The sequence below is a fragment of the Dipodomys spectabilis genome, unplaced genomic scaffold (genome assembly GCF_019054845.1).
Source record: "Dipodomys spectabilis isolate Male_0828 unplaced genomic scaffold, ASM1905484v1 ptg000115l, whole genome shotgun sequence".
Lineage (NCBI taxonomy): Eukaryota > Metazoa > Chordata > Mammalia > Rodentia > Heteromyidae > Dipodomys > Dipodomys spectabilis.
In genome coordinates this window covers 15669175-15690583 of record NW_024870792.1, presented here as the reverse complement: position 1 = coordinate 15690583, position 21409 = coordinate 15669175, and the positions used below count along the sequence as shown (strand labels likewise).

Sequence of the window (21409 nt, the reverse complement as noted above, 5' to 3'; positions counted from 1 at the left end):
AACAGTGTCTGGTCTTTCCCCCACTCCCTTTGCTCCATCAATAAACTATTCTACAGAGCTAAAGTGATTTCTATGGCTACAGGGTGCTTCCTCCAAGCATCCTTAAGAGGATCTCTTCCTACTTCAGCCTACAAGGAAGTTCTTAAGATACCCTGCACTCTCATGGTAGAGTCAGTCTTCTACATCCTGATTCAACCAACTGTAGATGGAAACATGACATCTGTACTGAATCCGTACCTATAATATTTCCTTGCAATTAGTGCCTGAACATTGTAAGAACTATTTACATAGTAATTACATTGTTTTGGCTATTGTAAATAATCTGAAAAATGTTCCACAGTATAGGGAAGCACTGCATGGGTTGTATGTAAATGCTGTGTCATTTTGTGTAAAGAAATAGTACATCTATAGATTTTGGAATTCACAATAGGGGAGGGATTTCCTGGAACCAATCTTTCCTGGACAGGCAGGATTGTATTTGTGCCAAGCATATTTTTAGAAGAAGGATTTATTTTTGGGCAGGTATAGCTATAATGTTTTCTATACAGAGGGAACTAATTGTGGAGCTTCGGATCCTGAAAGTTATTAGTAAAATTATGTATTTAGGAGTTAGGAAGAGTGTTAGAAAAAAATCTTAGATTGAAGTCAAAGTGCAGATGATTTCTTCTTCCACTTCTGCTTAGAGGTGAAAGGTACCTTTCATGGGTGGTATTTCTGGCTCTTCAAGAACATCTTCAAATGTTTTGATTTCAAGAACAGCTTCATCCTCAGCTTCAGGTGCTTTGAAGATATTAGCATTAGAGTCAGGGTTTCAAAGGATCAGCTGAGACATGAATACTATGAAGTGAGCTAAACTGATTTCTGTGGCTACTGGGTGCTTTCTCCAAGAATGGATGAGCTATAGAATCTTGGTGAAAGGAATCAAACATCATTTGTTTTATGTATTGTTCTCCACTTTTTTTTTCTTTTTGGGTCCAGTAGTGGGGCCTGAACTCTGGGTCTGGGCGCTGTCCCTCAGCTCTTCAGCTCAAGGCTAGCGCTCTACCACTTGAGCCACAGTGCCACTTCTGGCTTTTTTTTATGTGGTGCTGAGGAATCGAACCCAGGGCCTCATGCATGCAAGGCAAGCGCTCTACCACTGAGCCACCTTCCTAGCCCCATTGTTCTCCACTTCTTAACCACCTTGGCCATAGTAAACTTACTAAATGTTACTAAATAAATGAAGGAAGGAATGATAGCAGCCATGATGCCCTTAGAGAGGAGGTACAATTTTAGAGTGAACCACCACAGGTCTGGCTTTCATGAACAGCACTTCCTGAGGTGGTTGCAGGCATTTTAAAGACATGAATGCGTTGCACTGTGGAGTTAAGAGGAGCAATGTAGAGATTCTGTAATAATTACATACAGCTCTAGAACATGACGTTCCAGTTGCACTGTGAATATCTGATTATCAGGGGATGCTTTCTGGGTCACCTCCTAGTAACATTTTTGGAATGATAGATGCATAGAAAATTAGATAATGGAAAATAAAAAATGATTTTCATTCACCGTCTCCCTGTAACTATTAGTTTGAGAAGATCAAAACAGCTACTTTCTGATCTGGGTTGGCTTCTTTTTGAGCCCTTACCCGTCATCCTTTTTTTTATTTAAAAAAAAAAAAGTATGCTTTGAGGTTAGAGGAGAAAAGAACAGCATAGGATTTCAGACTAAGAAAGAAAGGTTATTTATGGTTGTAATTTTAGCTACTCAGTAGGCTAAGATATGAGGATCAAGGTTCAAAGTCATTTGGGGCAGCAAATCTCATGAAACTCCAGCAAAATGAGGTGGAGGTGTGACTCATATGGAAGAGCACCAACCTTGAGGGAAAAAAAAGCCAAGCAAGAGCATAGGCCTTGAGTGCAAGCCTCAATATTGGCACACACGCGCGCGCGCACACACACACATATACACACACACACACACAAATGAGTTTACTGAGGTGTCTAATGGGAAATCCCAATATTATAGGTAAAACAACTAGAGTGGCAGCACCTCAGCCTTGAAGATATTAGTGTTTACACACATGTTAACCGTGAGGTTGTAAGAAGGTAGGCTTTCTTCTGGCTGGTACCTGTTGGTGGCAGGACTTTTCTTCTCTTGGTAACATGTATTCTTCTCTCTGCAAACACCTCCTTGTAGGTTTCAAAGTCTTTAAAGATATTAGTATTATTTAATTGAGGAAACAATGATATGACACACAAAGAAAGGCATAGTAACAGGTAATTTAAGTTAGAAATTTTGATTTTTGCTCTAATACTTGATATATTGTTTGGGAGCAAATCATAGCTACTTGCTTTGGGCATCCTTGTAAGATGCGTTAAAGATATTAGTATCAGGCATTAGAGGTTGTGAGAATGTATGTAAAGCACTAAACATATTTTGTAGATGGAAGAAGAAAGGCTTTCTTAAGATTTTCAAAACTAGAGAATTATACCTTCAGTTGGAGGATGTTCTGGAATTTCAGGAACAGCCTTGGGTGACTTCAACTCTGGAAAAACTTCTTTGGTTGTATCAGGCTCTTTAAAGATATTAGTAGGTTTACAATGTAGTAAAGGCAATGAAATATAGAATATGATAAAATGTTAAAGCTAAAGATATTCATCTGATTTTGATGTAGCTGAAATATACCTTTAGGTGCTGGTGTTCCTTTCTTTTTAGGAATAATCACATGTATTTTGTCTTCAACTTTCTTAGGTGGCTCTGGCACTTAAAAGATATGAATAAAGTTATATTTATAAACGGAGCAGAAAAACTCAAGCTTCTAAAATGAGTCCTAAATAAGTATGATTCAGACTGAATCAGGGTATTATATACCTTTTATTACTTTGGTTTTTGGCTTTTGAGGCTGTGTCACAAGCACCTTTTCTTCTACAACTGATTCTTCAGATGCTTCATAAACTTTAAAGATATTAGTATACAATTAGAAGTATGTCAAGTAGATGAGAATAATATTAAAAAATAACACATAGTCTGCCATTATGCAAATTAGTGGCAGGATATAGACTGTTATAGACAAGAACACATTGACTAACATAAGCATCATTTTCAGTCTTGTGATACAAAATATCAAGTCCTTTATGATCATGGTAACAAAATTGAGGACCTCATTAGCCAAGGATTATATAATTCTTCCATTTATCTGCAGAAAGTTATAGTTAAAATTATCCTATTGCTGTCACTTTTGGTAGAGTTTTACAGGGAAGATGTGGTGGTGTGGGAAAACTCTCTGTATTTAAATTTTTATATAAGAAAATTTCTAAGAGTATTGTTAATTATGTGTTAACATCACAGTGTATGGCTTTAGTTTAATATGAGTGTGAGAAACATCTATAGATTAGAAGTGAAAAAGAAAGTTGGGTAAAAGTGGCTCACACTTGAAACCAGCTACTCTGGAGGCTGAGACCTGAGAACTGTAGTTCAAAGCCAGACCAGGCAGAAAAGCCATGAGACTTTTTATCTCTAATTAACCAGCAAAAAGTAGCTTAAGTAGTAGAGCACTACTAGTCTTGAGAGAAAAAGCCAAGCAGGATCTTAAGGCCTTGAGTTCAAGCACCAGTATTGGTACAAAAAGATAAAAACAAAACAAAAAAAAACCAGAAAAGAACAAGAAAAATGATTTAATATTTGGAAAATAAAGCAAATGAAGACAATTAAGTTTCTTCAGCTATTAGCAAGGCAGATTAGATGATAACAATAACCAAATGTAGTTATGGAAAAAGTTTTTTTTTTTTGGTCGGTCGTGGGGCCTGAACTCTGGGATTAGGTACTGTCCCTCAGCTCTTCAGCTCAAGGTGAGTGTTCTACCACTTGAGCCACAGAGCCAGTTCCAGCTTTTTCTGCTTATGTGGTGCTGAGGAATCAAACGCAGGGCCTCATGCAGGTCAGGCAAGCACTCTACCACTGAGCCACCTTCTCAGCCCATGAAAAAAGGTTTTTAAAGAAGGCAGTGATCTCATATATATGTATTATATATGCCTTTATTATATATGATATATATCTATATCTTTACCTCAACCTAATATGAAAACATTTTCCCAAATGAGTCTTAATCAGAAATTTGTTAGATTTAAAAAATTGGAAGAATATCTTGACTACTAACACATATTATTCAGCGTATTGAGTAACTTTCTACTAAAATAAGTTATTATTTATGTTATTTTACTATTCAAATAAATCATTTTATGGGAAAGCAAAAAAGTATTAACAATTCTTTTGGACTCTAGTAGTCTTATAAATCTGTGGTCACTAACCAGGATTGACAAAATATGAGTGAATTATGAATAGTAAAAAAGTGACAATAGTAATGTTTGTGTTAGAAACAAACAAAAAAGACAAATAAATATTGTGAAATAAGGTAATGTTTTATGTACACAATTATTTTTTAAATTAGCAAGGAAATATATCTTATCTGAGGCACATAGCCATTCAATTCCTTAATTTTAGCCAAATATTGTTGGTATGTTGAGCTTTTATAAGATATTAGTACATTTACATTTTAAAGCTACGCAGACACATAGTGAAAGTCAGAACACAGGTAAAACATAAGTTAATTACCAATTTTTCTACACTCACTGTATATCTCTGTGTCTTCAGGAAGAATAATAGGTGATCTTTCTTCTTGAATAATTTTCTTAGGCACCTCGGGAACTTTAAAGATATTAGTATATGAGTTGGTATTCATAAGAGATTTATGATATTAAGAATATAAATAAAATACAAAGATATAATGTCACATATAATGTCTCTGGCACATGGAAAAACTAACCAAAGATGTGTTTCAAGTTGTGATTGGTATCAGTGTATACCTTTAGTTGGTGGAACTTCTGGCTTTTTCAGAATGGTATCTTGAACTTTTTCTTCTGGAACAGTTTTCTTGTGTACTTCAGGTGCTTTAAAGATATTTATTTGTCTTATTTTAAAGAACACAATTGAGTATGAATTATCAAGACAAAAGGAGACATCTAACAAGGAGAATGTAAAAAATTCCACAAATCTAAGTCAATCCACAATGCATTTCACTGGATTGCCTTGTTTATGAATTGATGATTTATTATAAGAAACTTTATACTTTGGACATATTAGTCACGTAGAAAAATATTTCTTTCCAGTGCTATACACAATAAGAGCTTTAAAAGAAAGGTTGAGGAGCTCATAGTGCTTAGTTATTTCCTCAAAAGAGAAAGTGAATCAAGAAATGAATATGAAAGAATTTAATATTAGTAGTGAATCAGCAAAGGCAAGATACCTTTAGCTGGTGGAACCTTGGGTTCTTTGGGAACACGTATTTCTTCTTCTACCACAATTTTCTTCGCCACCTCTGGTACTTTAAAGATAACAGTAATAATTTCTTTTATATTAAATACTCAAGAAGATTTTTAGAACATAAAACATATATAAACCAGGTATAACATGGCCTCAACATAAAAGACATATATTACTTCATCAATCAGGACAATATTTAACATGAATTGAAATTTGATAACAAATATGACAACAAAAATCCAGGGGAATTCACATGTTAGATTGTAGGAACTAGACATGAAAATTAGCAAAACCTCTTTATCTAGTGCTAATTCTGCTTGTGTTGACAGAAAAAAAGGTACTTCACGGATAACTTCCTTGTATACTTCAATAGCTTTCAAGATACAAGTTTGTATTATTTAAAAAGATTTTAAAAATTTCTACTGAGACACTCAACAAGTTAACAAAAAAGAAAAAAAAGCAGGGATATTAGTCACATATTTACAATAGCTTTACGTTTAATGGGTTCATACAATTAGTAATCAATAAAAAGTTATCAAATAAACACATTAATGAACACATAATCAAATAGAACCAAAGAAGCCTAGTTCTATGGTTAATACAAATATTTGGTTTAGATATTTTACATTTAACAACACTGACTACATTTTTCTTGGTAGACTTTCCTTTGGCTCCCAGGAACTCTAAAGGTATTAGTTTTAGAATTCCCAAAACACAGAAGAAAAACATCAAGCAAGATGCAAACTTGTAAGTAACCAAGGTGTGACTACTTATCAAATGAGGTAAGCAAGTTTTCACTAATAAAATACCTTTAGCTGGTGGCTCTTTTCGAGGGACAACTTTAATGGCTGGCTTTTTTGGAGGGATGGTTTTCTCAGATATCTCAGGCCCTTCAAAGATATTAGTGTTCAGATACTGATTTAGAATGAACTTAAAGTAATATGAAATACTACCACTAAAATTAGTACCAAGATGACCTACAAAATGATTTTTTCATAGTTTCACATTTATACTGTGACTACTTTCAAGGAAGATTTGATTGTGCTACTTATGTTGTACATGTACTGTATATGCATAATCCTTATGTAACACATGTATTAATTCATGCAAATCTGGAATGGTATTGTTGAGAGGTTATTTATGTTATGGTTTATCCTCAGAATTCATTAGAATGCAGGTGCCATTACCTATACTTCATTTACTTCCCTTGTTTTCTACAAAAGATATCATAACATACCATAATCTTTTGATACATAATTATTGGTTTGGACACAGTTGACTAAAACATTAACAAAGCCATGTTTTTTTTGCCCAGACATGTAAATTTCTCAGTGATCTGAGTTTCTTTTACTGAAAAACTGGTTAGTTGTTTCTCTACCTGCAACAATCATTTAACTTCCTGAATTATACTTTAAAAAGAACCCAGAAATTCATAGTGACCTATGTTAATAAGTGTCAAATATTGCTTTTGTTGCCTACAAAATTATATTCGGTGGTAAATCTCTACTCAATATAAATTTTGCAGTGAATAGCTTAAACTCATACTTAAAGTACTTCATAGGGTTTCTAAGGTTCCCAACCAAACATGCAAAATATTTTCAAAAGAAAGTCAGAGCAGTTTGTATTATCTGCAGAATTCCTATACCTTTAGGTGGAGCTTTAGGTTTTTCATATACTTCCACTTCTTCAGCCTCTAAAAATTCTATCACCCTATGGACTTTTTCAACTCTCTGTTCTTCTTGAAACTGGCGTTCTTCTATTTTGATGAATTCCTCTACATCATGGAACTCTTCTTCTTCGAAATATTCTTTAACTTCATGGAATTCTTCTTCTTCAAGGAATTCTTCCACTTTTGCTTCCACTAATTCTAATTCTATTCGTTCTTTTACTACTTCCTCTTGTTGGTAGGAAACTGATATTTTTTCTTCAACAAAGGTTCTCCCTGAAAGAGTATCTATTTTAAGAGACTTATTTTTTAAACACAGGAGATGCAATGGTACACAATGAGAAATGTAAGAAAAGCAACAACAACAACAACCAAAGATTTGCATGCAACAGTACAAGAAAAATCAAAGAATTTTCCAAAATACCTTTAACTTGGGGAACAGCTTCCTTTTTAGGCATAAGGACTTTCTTTTCTGGTATTTTCTTTTCTGGGGCTTTCTTTTCTGGGACCTTCTTTAATAAGATTTTTTCTGGGGCTTCAGGAACTTTAAAGATACATTTTTAACATTTAAGACTTGCAAGAGTAAGTTTTCATATACAACAGACAAAAACATTCAGGACATAGGATATATATTTATATATCTATACACACATATATACTATAATACATATGTTAATGAAGAAAGATAAAGGAGGATGTTTGGGTTTAAAAGAAAACGATGTACCTTTGGTTGGTGGTGCCTCTTTTTTCTTGATAGGAACAGGTACTTTTTCCTCAGGAATTTTCTTTGGTACTTTAAAGATATCAGGCACTTTTATTAGCTGACAATGCTCAATAATACACACAAATACAAACATTAGGAACAACTATGACATTACAAATCTCAAAGTGTTGGACATTTATTTTTGAGACAAGCATACTATATATTAGGTTCCTAAATTTTTTGTTTGTACTAATAATACTCTAGAAGTGAAGATACAGCCATGCAAAACCTTTTTCCCCATTTTGTTTGTTTTTTGTTTTTATGCCAGTGCTTGGTTTAAGTCAGGGCCTTGCACTCTCACTTGGATTTTTCTCAATGATGGTAGCTCTACAACTTGAGCCACACCATCTATCATTTTGGCTAGTTAATTAGAGATAGAAATTCAGAGACATCTATGCATGTCTCCTGATTAGCTAGGATCAGAGGCATGAGCCTGGTAAGAATCTCTCTCTCTCTCTGTGTCTCTGTCTCTCTGTCGCTATCTCTGTCTCTCTCTTTCTTGTAGAGATTATAAGTAGTGAGCCAACTTTGAACAATTTTGCTCCAGGCTAGCATTCTATCACATAAGCCATAGCTTCATTTCTGGCATTTTGCTAGTTAATTGAAGATAAGAGTCTCACAGTGTTCCTGCCTAGGCTTTCTTTGAATCTCACTTTTCAGACTTCAGTGTCCTGAGTAGCTAAGATTACAGGCCTAAGCCAGTGGTGCCCAGCTGATGAAAAATTTTTTCGGGATGGTCTTGTCTTAGAGTACTCAGATTGTGACATAGACTTCATGTTCTGCTGGGCACTATTATGTTTGTTGAGGAGTTGGTTGAAATATAGACAGTATATTTTGATGGCTGAAGATATTATTGGAAGCATTAACTAAATTAGGAGGTAGTAAGAAGTTTTATGATAATCTTGAATTCTTAGTATAAATAATACAAAAGGGACCCAAAACTATTTAAAAATGCTATTATTCAAGCATCAGAACAGAACTTTATAAGATCACAAATAATTATAATAATGTATAGCAAAACTCTAACAAAATTTGGGAGTAGAATGTGAGAAAGAAGGATTCATTGTTCTGTATAGAAATACAAAGAGGTATGCTATCATATAAAAATTTCAGCTGTTTAAAAATAAGTTGCTTCTGGAATAATCTACATATAGTCATCTACTCACATTCCAGAAAGGTCTAAAAAAATGAGATGAGTTGTATTTTTAGTGGTCATGACTTTTCTGTTTAAATTACTATAAGGAAGAAGTAAAAGAAGATGCTCTCTAGAATGAAAATTAATGTGCATTTAATGACATCAATTGGGATTTAATATACCTTTAGCTGGTGGTGCGTCCACCTTTTTAGGAACTGGAGTAGGTGCTTCAGGAACTGGCTTCTTAACAACTTCAGGCACTTAAAAATATTTTATGGACATAATTTTTAAAAGGCATGCAATGAACAGAACAACACTTATATAGCAAATAAATAAATACAACAACATAAAACATTTATCTATTTAAAAAGAGATTAGCAACCTAAATGGTGGTAATGTCAATAAAACAGTGACTCTAGAGGCATAGGAGGGTGAGATTTATTAATCCTATATGCAAACATAGCATTAATCATGCAATTGAGTGTCATAGTCTTCAGGAATACATGGGTAAGGATAATACTAAAACATTAACACTTTTACTACACAAATAGACTCTTCCCTTGCATTAGCAATGAAGACAAAACTAAGAATTACAATCTAAGAAGAAGGGCCAACAAGAAAGACATCATCTTTTAAGTCTTAGTTGTGTTATAGATGAAGTAGGAAAAGTTAGAAAGTAGAAAGGGACATATAGCTTCAGGCACCAGGAATAAGTAGTCTTCTAATGTCATTGAGGTGATGTAAGAAAAGAGTACTGGTGAGTATTAGATTTGGACAAATTCAGAGGAAGATTTGGAACACCAAGTATTTTAAGTGTCCAACTCATAATAAAGGGCTGTACCTCTAGGTGGCATCACTTCCTCCACCTCCTCTTCACTAGGTGGCTCCTCTGGGATCTCTTCTGGAACCAGCTCTTCTTCAGGTTCCTCAAACACTTCAAAAAGATTATTTTGTATGTCATTTAAAAATTCTCTCGAATATTGAGTTAAGATGATAGCTCATATTTGCTTAGACTTCTAAATGCTCATAAAACTCATTGATCTTCAAAAGAAAATCTACTGATATTAAAAATATGTTATGCTCATCCCAGCATTTGGAGGTATGTAGAACCTCTGAGAATTTAGTTGAAATTATTATATTTTAAAATGTAGGCAGACTTGTTTGGAGTCAAACAGCCACGTAGGCATACAAGACAGATTTTTCTGTGTTAGTTTCTCAGGTTGACCTGAAATTTCTTTCAGGAAGGCTTATTCTGTCATAGTCATTCAAGTTCTTTGGTGAAAATTTTCTCATAATAAAGTTTCCCTTCAAAACTTTCCACTGAAATCAAACACACACACACACACACACACACACACACACACACACACACACAGGTGAAACATCCAAGAAGGAGATTCAAATATATTAGTTTGCCTTCCCAATTTTTACTAAATAACATCTACGTATACTTTGTTTTAGAGCTTGAATATGTTTGTTTTCTAGGATGAAATATGCACCCTTCATTTAAATACTAGACAATGACAACACAATGAAGCCTGACATGCTATTTTCTTAGGAAGTCATCTACCTTCAGCTGGTGGAACTTCTTCTTTAGGGAGAATGATTCGTCTTTCTTCTACTTTCTTAGGTACCTCAGGAACTTAAAAGATATTGATTGTTTTAGGCATTTAAAATGCAAGAGCCAAAGAAGAATATATGAAGATCAAGCGTCCCATTTTTTTATGACAACATATATGCATGAGAAGAAACACTGACATTTCACAGGACTCATAAGAGAATAAAGAGATCTGTGGTTTAAGATGAAGAGCCAGTTAAAAAGAAATCCTAACTTTTATTGCTATAACCTTTTCTTCTTTTTTTATTTTTTAGGAGGAATGATGCATACTCCAGGAATTGGTTTCCTAGTCACATGTGGCTCTTTAAAGATACAGAACTTTAATCTTTTTGCTTTTGATAAACAACATATTTAGAGATACAATGTAAAATGTATGAACACAAAGTAGAAAATGAACATGACACTGACGAGGACACATACAAGTCACAAGTAAAGAATATGTCAATGACAGACCACAGGCTACAAAGATTTATGTCGAACGCTCTTGCGTGGATGAAACCACAGTTCAACACTGGCATTAAACATATCCCGGAAACAACTGGTACCTTTGGCAGGTGGAGCTGCTGCTTTCTTAAGACTTGGAGGAGGCACTTTCTTTTCTGGTTCAGGTTTCTTAGGTACTTCAGGCACTTAAAAGATATTATATAATTTCAGTTTCACAAACATACAGACAACGGGCAGGTAGCAAGAGTATAAGCTATTTTAATAAGTACCAAACAGGATATTTTGACTTTTAGGTGAAGGGAAGAAATGGCAGCATCTAATGTTCTTGAGAATAGCAGTACCTGTGGCAGGAGGAGTCTCCTCCTTCTTAGGAACAACCACTTTCTTCTCTGGCACTTTCTTCTTGATCTCAGGCACTTTAAAGACATTGTTTTATGATAAGAACTTATTTAGAAGGACAAGAAAGACAACAAGAAGAACACACATGGAAATACCAACTGGTAACAGTCACTTAGGATAGGGAAGTAATGCAAATTAGGGACTCAGCGAGTGTGATGTGATTAGGATTTGTAGATCAAGGATTCAGCAATCTGTTCATTTATCTGGGAACAGATGCTAATATTTCCCTGCTTAGCTTGTATTAACAATTTATTATCATCTAGAAAATACTTCAGAATTCTTGCTATCCAATCGAGGATCAGTCTTTCCATTTCATTGCTTATATTATTACATAGCTTCATTTTCCATTGTGGTTCATAGTGGATCTTTTTCAGAAAAGATTTTTCTTCTTTAAGATATAAATATTCATTATGTACTGGACTGTGCCCTAATTTAACATGCTTGATCTTGATTTTATTTAATCAAGGATTGGGTACTTTTATAGCTTATTTAATTTTATCCTCACAATACTATCTTGGCCCACTAGGACTCACTAGTTTCCTTATTTTTTTTGTTGGTCATGGGGTTTGAACTCTGGGCTTGGGCACTGTCACTCAGCTCTTCAGCTCAAGGAGAGTGCCCACTTGAGCCACAGCACCACTTCTGGTTTTCTAGTGGTTTATTGGAGAAAAGAGTCTCACAGACTTTTCTCCCAGGGCTGGCTTTGAACCATGATCCTCAGATCTCAGCCTACTGAGTAGCTAGGATTACAGGTGTGAGCCACCAGTGCCTAGCATAGTTTCTCTATTTTATCAGAGAGGAAATGGAAGCTCAGGTTACCTAAAGGATTTTCTTCAATGCATCAAGGTTTAAAACCAAACATAAAATCAAAATCTCCTGAGCTACCAATTATACACATGTATCAAAAAACTTAAATGATTAAGTATTTTGATAAATATATTAATCATTTTTTTCTTACAGACTGGTGTTAAAAGGGTATTTAGTAAAAAATCAGTGAAGGATAGAATTTGAGAACATTATTCATTTTATGTTTCAAATAATTTTTTCGATAGGTAATTTAGCTTTGCAAACTACTTGAACAATTTTTTTATTAAAGAAAATTATAGGAAGTCAATTAGAATGTTTGTAATAGTTTTAGAAAAATTTTAAACTTTGCTTTCATATATATTTATATATATATATATATATATACATATATATATATATATATATATATATGATGCAAAGCTCCAAAAGAAAAGAAATGGCTATCAGTGTCTTGAAACACTTTTAAAAGTAAAAATGTGACATTCTAGAAATGTATTTTTTCTGAAACCCAGCTACATCATATTTTGTCTGGTAAAGCTATGGGTAGAGAATATATATTCATTTGGGGGAGATATACCTTTGGGAGGTGGTGGAGGTTCCACTTTTTTGGGAGCAGGAACAGGAACTTTCTTCTCAGGTATAGTTTTCTTTGGTACTTGAGACACATAAAAAATCTCATTTTAAGATACTAAAACATTAAATATTAAAACAAACAAACATATATAAAATAAAAGGATACACAAAAATAAGACCATAAACAACTAGACATTTCACAGAACAAAATTTGAAGACATTCATAATAATAATAATAATAGACAGATATATAAAAGCAAGACATCTGAAATGTTTCCTAAGATTTACATGGAAGACAACATAGTAAAATATTGTAAATAAAATTAGACATGAACAAAAAAGATAAAATGGTAGAACTCTACACAGAAAAGCCTTTATCCTAAGAAGAGCTGCTATACCTGGTGCAGGTACTGGCACCTTAGGTTTAATTTGTGGAAGAACTTCAGGCACTACTTCTTCCTCTGGCACAAATTCTTCTTCTTCCTCAGGTAGAACTTCCTCTTCCTCAGGAAGAACTTCTTCTTCTTCAGGTAGAACTTCCTCCTCCTCAGGAAGAACTTCCTCTTCCTCAGGTAGCACTTCTTCAGGAGCAATTTCTTCTTCATATGCAATTTCCTCTTCCTGAGGTAGAGCTACAGGAACTGGGACTGCTTCTCGTTTCTTTGGCACTTCAAAGATATTTATTTAATCGCACAAGCATCACATTTATATAAAATATTCAGACAAGGAAAAAAAAACATAGAAAGCACATATTTTGTGACCATTAGTTATGACAAACATACAGATCATCAAGCATTAATGATAATTAATGAGGCTCTAGAACACAAGTTCATTTTCCTTTGTGCCCTGGTTCTGTCAGAGGTGAATGTACCTTTCGGTGGTGGGGCTTCCATCTTCTTTAGGACGGGAGTTGGTTTCTTTTCTTCTGGGATGAGCTTCTTGGGCACCTCTTGCACTTTAAAGATAGTTGTGTTTAAGAATATGTTCTCTTATAGTGTCTTACAGACATAACTATGTAAAACAATTATAACATACCTGACATTTAAAAAGACATTTAAAAAATGTAAGATCATGAGGGCATCTGTATAATAATATTCATAAATGTGAGGTTTCTCCCCCAGGTACTTAAAAATGATAAAATAATATACCTTTTGCAGGTGGAGCCTCAACTTTCTTAGGGGCAGGAACTGGCACCTTCTTCTCAGGCACAGGCTTCTTGGGGACTTCTGGCACTTTAAAGAAATGATGGAGAGAAAATTGTTTTTTATATAATATCGCAGTACTGAGTTCAAGTATAGTCCCAAAAAAATAACATAAAGCAATAAAATAACGGAACATTCTAAGAAGCATTTTTAAAAACCAAAATCTTTTCACTTTTTATTAAGAGATCGTGTTCAAGAGTTGTATCCTTAAAGCACACAGTACTGAGCCAATTACTTTCTTGTGTTTTACTCTTATGAAAATAAAAAATGCTGTGATGGTGCAAGTTCATGTACCTTTGGCTGGTGGAGCGTCCACCTTTTTCGGGACAGGCACTGGTACTTTCTCTTCTGGTATTGGTTTCTTGGGTACTTCAGGAACTTTAAAGATACCAAATATGGTTAATGTCATGTTGTTTAGCAACAGCAAAGAATTGAGCAATTTAAGGTCTTGGTTGAAGAATCACATATATTGTAACAATTTCACTTTAAGACAGAAAATAATTGCCACGAAACAAAAGGCAGGACATGCACAAAAGCTAAAATAAAAACACAGTGAATTAAAGGAGGAATGTTGATAAAGACGACACAAAAGGCCTGGTAAATGCCGAACTTATTTTACTTTAAGAACTTTCTGATGAAGAGCAGGAGACAACCATTAAGCAGACAACATGCTTAAATGACAAAATTCAGAGATGAATATATGGTAACCTACTTCCGTGACCAGTTGAGTAGCCCTGTTATGGCATTATTATTGTTTCCGAGAAAGACTCGGAGGGCTCACCAGGTTACACTACATGGGTAAGTTACTCTATGATTTCACTGATGGATTGTAGAAGGATGTACCTTTAGCTGGTGGAACCTTCTCTTTCTTAGGAATAGGCACAGGAACTTTCTCCTCTGGCTTCTTAGGAATCTCAGGCACTTTAAAGATATTGTTTAGGGTTAACTTATTATGAATCACATACACATTTAACATTTCCACCAATCACAACACATACAAAGTTTTGTAGTCAGAGGAGAGTTAATTATTTAAGGGCAGATTAAGTCTCCTATCTACCCAGCATGTGAGTGGTTGTATACCTTTTGTTGGTGGGGCTTCTTTCTTTTGGGGAACAGGAACAGGTTTCTTTTCTGGAACAGGTTTCTTGGGGACTTCAGGCACTTTAAAGATATTATTAAGAATGTTCAAGATGTTGTCAAATAGGTATAAAATATGAAAAGCTCTTCACAAATACGTTTCAGCGTCTAAAAAAATCTACTTCTTTAAGAAGCAGAATTGGTCACCAGTGCCCCCTCCCCACTTCAGAACTGAACTAAGTCACACACACAAACTCCATGAATGCTGGTGCATTGAACTTTGCAAGAGGTATTGTGTACCTTTGACTGGTATTACTGGTACCACTTCTTTCTCGGTTATAAACTCCTCTTCTTCATGAATGTATTCTTCTTCTTCCTGGATGTACTCTTCTTCATGGACATACTCTTCTTCTTCATGAAGGTATTCCTCCTTATGAATATATTCTTCCTCTTCTGCATGAACATACTCCTCCTCTTCTTGTACAATGTATTCTTCAACCTCTTCTTCAAAGGCAACCTCTTCTGGCTCTCGCTTTTTAGGTATTTCTGGCACTTTAAAGACATTATCTTTAAGTTGGACATTTTCTACATTTTCTAGTTACTCAACATAATTAAGACATTTTAAGAATAGAGGTCCATTTCTAACAAAAGAATAGGCTTCACCTTTCTCACAAAAGAACCACACATTGAACTGAACATAAATTCAACAGTAATGAAGACAAAACAAGTAATATTAAGTACCTCTAACAGGAGCTGCTACTTCCTTTTTAGGAACTGGAACTTTTACTTCTGGGACAACTTTCTTGGGCTTCAGAGGCACTTGAAATATTAAATATAAGGACATTTTATGATCAGAAGCAGGCTATCTAGTTAATGTTAGGTTTGTTTTTATTTTAGTCAGATTAATTGTCTGTAATGTAACAGATACATCTATAAGAAGCTATATTTTCCGGCAGAGGATGTGGCTTAGTGCTTGCCTAGCATTCATGAAGCTCTGGGTTTGATTCCTCAGTATCACATAAATAAAAAAAGGCCAGAAGCAGAGGTGTGGCTCAAGTGGTAGAGTGCTAGTCTTGAGCAAGAGAAGCTCAGGGACAATGCTCAGTCCCTGAGTTCAAGCCCCAGGACTGGCAAAAAAAGAAAAAGAAAAAGAAAATACATTTTCTGTGAAAATAATTAGGAAGATCATAGAAGTGATAAGCTACAGAAGTACTCAAGTCAGTGTGCGTTATTTCAGAGGACAAATAAGAAATGATGTTTGTGTTCAAGTGCCTCTGCTTATAAGAATATCTTCTAAAGAAAATTTAAATTTAATTTCTAGATAAATAGAATAGTCCCCCAAATTGTAAATAAGTGATCCATCTTCATCCAAAGCAAGAAAAACTAAACATTTGACTTAGTTTTCTTTCTAAAATCTTCAATATAATTTTAGAATGAATAGCTAGCTATAGCACTTTGGTGAATGTTATTATAATAGTACATCAATTTAGTATATCAGGAATAAGCCAAATGGTCACTGATTTGAAGTCCAAACATTTTGCTTTATAATATGTATTACAATATGTCCTATACCTGGTCATAGACACTGTATAAGATAGTGTGGCTATATCTCAAAGTGATTTTTTTAACATAATATCTTCTTGTCTCACATTTAAGGAGATTTGACATTAAACATCCTCCAAACGATTAACTTGAAAGACGCAGAAACAACAAAGTAAAGCCAAACACAAAAACATTAATTTCAATAGACATTACAAAAGATCATAGTCCAAGAAGGAAATGATTATACCTTTAACAGCTGGTTCAGCCACCTGTTCTTTTTCACGTTTTGTAATTGAAATACGTATTTTTTCTTCAACAACTTTTTTTGGTTCTTCAGGAACTTGAAAGATATTAATTATTAAAGAGCATGAAAAACAGTCCTTTGAATACTATGGAACAAGCATTTATGAAAAATTAACATGTTAAAATTAGGACTAGAACAATATACTCATTTAATACAGAAAACAGGAGACAAGATAGTAAGACACAGTATGGAACAGAAGTAATGAAGTTGTTTGGGGGTAGTTATCATTCTGCAATGTACCTTTGGGTGGTGGTGGTTTGAGTTTCTTAGGAATGAGGACAGGTGCTTTTTCTTCAGGGACAGCTTTCTTCAGCACTTTAAAATATTAAATTAAGAGATTAAAAAACTGAACTAGATATCTCAAGTGTTAGTAAGAAAAAAAGCCAAGAGATACATAATGCAACGTATTTCCAATCACACATGATTTTACATATAGGCACTTCAACATGTATTTATAGTGGACAGATGGGCAGCAAACAAAGATCTCAGAAAGGATGTTTTTCTCACTCTACCTTTTGCTGGTGGGGCCTTTGGTTTTGTGGGAACAGGTTCTTCTTGGACAGCCTTTACTGGAATAGGCTTCTCAGGTTCTTTAAAAAGTACATACAAGTTATTTAGTGTTAGACTTTAGAGCACAAATACAAAATACTTCTTACCAGATTTTTTTTTTACCCACAGTATATCTGTAATTTCTAGGTATAAGATTTAGACATCCAAGTAGAGTAGCTGAAACGTCTAAATAAGTTTGTTCTAAGCCTTTTTCCTTGCTAGTGACTTCAATGATATAATTGTAACTCGTTGTTACAAATTCTCATCTCACTTTAGAAAGACAAAGTCATGACTAAAATTTCTCAGTCTATAATCCTAGTTTTGTTTTGGTTCTGTTTCTGGCGCTTGAACTTGGGGTTTGGGCACTGCCCTTGAGTTTTCCTTGGGTAGCACTTTACTGCTTAAACTAGAGTCATTAATTGTAGAGAAGAGTTCACAGACTTTTCTGCTCAGGATGACTTTGAACTGCAATCTTTAGATTTCAGCCTCCTGAGTAGCTAGAATTACAGATGTGAGCCTCATCACCAGATCCAGCAATATAAGGCTAGTTTTTAATGACACCTATAAAGCTAGAATTTTCTCTAGAAGATTCTAGGGTATGAAACTTTAAAAACTGAGCAAATGAGGTAATACTAATTTGTCTCAACAACCAATAGGAATTTATTCTTTGAGTAAAATAAATGCTTTGGTACCCAAATTCTATGTATATAAATTTCATTATATATTCTATGTATATAAATTTCATAAATCTTCATTAGGTGAAACACAGCCCTTGATCTGCCTTTATTTTGGAAAGCCTCATTGTCAAGTTTTGGTGATAAGAATCCTAATCCTTTAAGATTTATGGAGATTTGTTTTCTTCCAGAAGACATTCAAAAATATTTTTTGAATGAAACAAAGTTATTTCTAAATCTCTTTGGGCCTTCAGTTTTTATCCTGTTCTAGTTGAATCTATTTAATTTGGAATTTTTCAGTTGTGCTCATACCTGTGATGTATTCTTCACGTTCTTTGCGCTCTTCATAATGTTCATATTTGCGTTCTTCATATTCTTCATATTGGTCATATTCTTCTGTTGGTTCATACTCCTCATATTCTTTATACTCTTCATAATCTTCATATTCTTCATATTCCTCTTCCCGTTGTTCTGAAACAATTTCTTCTTCTTGAGTGTAAGACCATTTTTTCTCTTCTGTTACAGTTACTTCTAGAACAGCATTGACAACAGGCAACATTTTATTTGAAGCACTTTTAGGGTGATAGTGACAATGTTTTTATTTCATTCTTTTGTGATGGTTCATGCATTGGGTACAGGAGACCCTGATTGTCCTTTTCTAGCCAACGAATCCTATAATGGACATTTACTAGTTATGATTTCAATGTTCAATTTGTGACTTTAGTCAAGAGTAAATCAGTGCAAGAATAGGAGTCAAATTGGCACTATGCATTCTTTATGTAATTTAACCAAATTATAATATACCTTTAGTGAGACGAGATTCTCTCTTTGGAACTTCAATGGAAACCTTTTCTTCTTTTATAGCTCTTTTCTTGACTTCAGTCACTTTAAAAGAGTAAGAATTAAAAGTGTTAAGAGGAATTTTGAATAAACAAAGGACAAAGATGCCCATAATGGTGTTCATTAAGCTTTTCATTTAAATGGCAAGAAAAATCAATAGACTTGAAAATAAACACAGTCTAATGTCACTATAAATAAAGCTCCAAAGATTCTGAGTAAGTTTAGGAGGATCAAGTAGTATTTACAGGAAGATCAAAAAAGACACAAAAACGCACAAACAATGACTGAAACTGAGTACAAGCATTAGAAAGAAACTTGTATTATATAAATAGTGTCTTCATTTTAATAAGCTCTATTGGTACAATGTAGAAAATTCAAGATTTAAAATACTTAAAAATTCCATCAAAGACTATCACACAAAACAAGCATTTAAGCAGAATTGTTTACTGTATGGACAATAAACATATGAGATGACAAATATATCTGAAAGAAAACTACACATTTAGAGGTGATTTAAGTTTTTTATGAAACAAGTACTTTCAAAGTAGTTTCTCTAAAGAGACATGAAAGAACTTACATATATCACTTACTTATAATATCTATTTAAATTTTTTTCTCTAATGATTCTGATTCTACCGGATTAGTTTTAACATCAGATGCTTGGTGCGATTTCTTTAAAGAGTCAATATACCTTTAGCTGGTGGTTCTGCTTCTCTTCTAGGTTTGAGTTTTGGAAACTTTTCTTCTGGAACAACTTTCTTAGGTTCCTCTGGCACTTTAAAGACAGATTTCACTTTAAAGAATTGTTTTCCTTATCAAACCACAAATGCAATCATGTAGTACTAACTCAGACATAAAAGACTCAGTAATTCCATCATTTCAAACATCAAACATTTTACAAGCAAGACAGGACCACAAAAACCCACCCCATAGCCAGTATACTAGGCAAGGAGAAGAGGACATGGGGAATAGTGTGCATATTGGAAGTCTGAGGTACCTTTCCGCCTTGGAGGTTCCACTTTTTTAGTTACAGCAAGAACTTTTTCTTCTTGGGTAATTTCCATGTGCCTCTCAGTCACTTAAAAGATAATTTTTGGATTAGGGAGTGATATCACTTAAAGTGGACCTTAAAAATTATACATTAGCCAGAAAGTACCATGATTTTAAAATAGAAGAATTTACAAGGCACACACATCTAAAACATCACAAGTAATATTTTACCCAAAGACAAAGCCATAATACACCACTGCCACCAACGGACGTCAACAATCTCTATATAAAAAATGCGACCCAAAAGACAGCAACCAGAGAACAAAAGACAAGACTTTAAGATTCTCGTGTGTGTGTGTGTGTGTGTGTGTGTGTGTGTGTGTGTGTGTGTGTGTGTGTGTGTGTGTGTGTGTGTGTGTGTGTGTGTGTGTGCTGAAGGACTTTGTTTACCTTTGGCTGGGGGAGGTTCTTCTATCTCAACAGCTTTGGGAGGAACCCTTTTTTCTGGAACTGGTTTCTTTGGTTCTTCTGGCACTTAAAAAACATCAGACAACGTGGTCAAACACACAATATGAAAAGCACTAGACACAGGCACACTTAGTTTCTTGTTAACGTTATAAAATTTTGAAGAATGTATAAGATTTCTTTTGAAAGATAAGCAGTGCTCAGTAATACAATCCAAAATACCTTTGGCTGGTGTCACCTCCTTTTCCTTTTTAGGGACTGGTGCCGGAACCTTCTTTTCTGGCAAAATTTTCTTAGATGGTTCAGGAACTTTAGAAAGATTAAGAATATCAGTTTGCTTTACATTAATACATGACATCATTTTCAGACTTACAGTTTACTTCTTGAAAATATCACACATGGACACAAAAATTCGTGACTATACTACACAAAAACATTTAGACATCTATGCTGACAAAACTTAGGCAAACTAGAGGCATAATATCTATTGTATTTGAAATTCAAATAGTATTGCATTTCTGGGAGAGAAATGGTACCTTTGGCAGGTGGAGGCTCCTCAATTTTAGCAGGAACTTTTGGTTTGGGTATAATTTTCTTCTCATGCTTCTCAGTCACTTAAAAAGATTATAAAATACATTTGAATAAAAGTCCAGATTTCTTCTCAATAAAAAGAAATCTAAAGAATCTCTTTATTAGCCATTTTGCAATAAGGATGGTAAATTTGGTATAAGAGAACATAAAGAATGAAACAAGCCAGGGTAGAAATAAATCTAATTTGAGAGTTAGATACCTTTGGCTGGTTCAGCTTCCACTCTCTTAGAGATAAAGTGCAGCTTTTCTTCCACAACATATTCCTCAGGCTCTTCCATCACTTTAAAAATAATTAATTTTAATGCAAATTGTAAAGTTTTCTAATGTTGGCTGTAACTTATTACTTCAAAGACTAATTAACATAGCAAAAGTTAAACACTTCCTGAATTTCTGATTGTTCTCATTTAAAAGGCCCAAGGAGAGTGAAGGGATAGTAGGAAAAAAAAAGCAAAGGAGGGGTAACAATGTT

General features: G+C 34.2%; 1 protein-coding gene across 1 annotated transcript in view; it reads right to left on the bottom strand.

The window, feature by feature from the left end:
* Positions 1-21409, bottom strand: part of Ttn (titin) — a 285547-nt gene that overhangs the window by 134731 nt on the left and 129407 nt on the right. The window contains exons 126-154 of the mRNA XM_042688233.1: positions 21140-21220; positions 20886-20963; positions 20572-20658; positions 20335-20418; positions 19892-19972; positions 19586-19669; positions 18859-18939; positions 18367-18585; positions 17344-17421; positions 17072-17146; positions 16775-16867; positions 15727-15804; positions 15449-15537; positions 15286-15370; positions 14989-15069; positions 14752-14829; positions 14203-14286; positions 13855-13938; positions 13578-13661; positions 13105-13374; positions 11269-11343; positions 10436-10507; positions 9707-9799; positions 9048-9125; positions 7692-7760; positions 7392-7460; positions 6947-7243; positions 6111-6191; positions 5285-5362 (exon numbers count right to left, since the gene is read on the bottom strand). Of these exons, the coding sequence (XP_042544167.1) occupies positions 5285-5362; positions 6111-6191; positions 6947-7243; positions 7392-7460; positions 7692-7760; positions 9048-9125; positions 9707-9799; positions 10436-10507; positions 11269-11343; positions 13105-13374; positions 13578-13661; positions 13855-13938; positions 14203-14286; positions 14752-14829; positions 14989-15069; positions 15286-15370; positions 15449-15537; positions 15727-15804; positions 16775-16867; positions 17072-17146; positions 17344-17421; positions 18367-18585; positions 18859-18939; positions 19586-19669; positions 19892-19972; positions 20335-20418; positions 20572-20658; positions 20886-20963; positions 21140-21220 (2886 nt within the window). The remainder of the gene's footprint in view (positions 1-5284; positions 5363-6110; positions 6192-6946; positions 7244-7391; positions 7461-7691; positions 7761-9047; positions 9126-9706; positions 9800-10435; positions 10508-11268; positions 11344-13104; positions 13375-13577; positions 13662-13854; positions 13939-14202; positions 14287-14751; positions 14830-14988; positions 15070-15285; positions 15371-15448; positions 15538-15726; positions 15805-16774; positions 16868-17071; positions 17147-17343; positions 17422-18366; positions 18586-18858; positions 18940-19585; positions 19670-19891; positions 19973-20334; positions 20419-20571; positions 20659-20885; positions 20964-21139; positions 21221-21409) is intronic.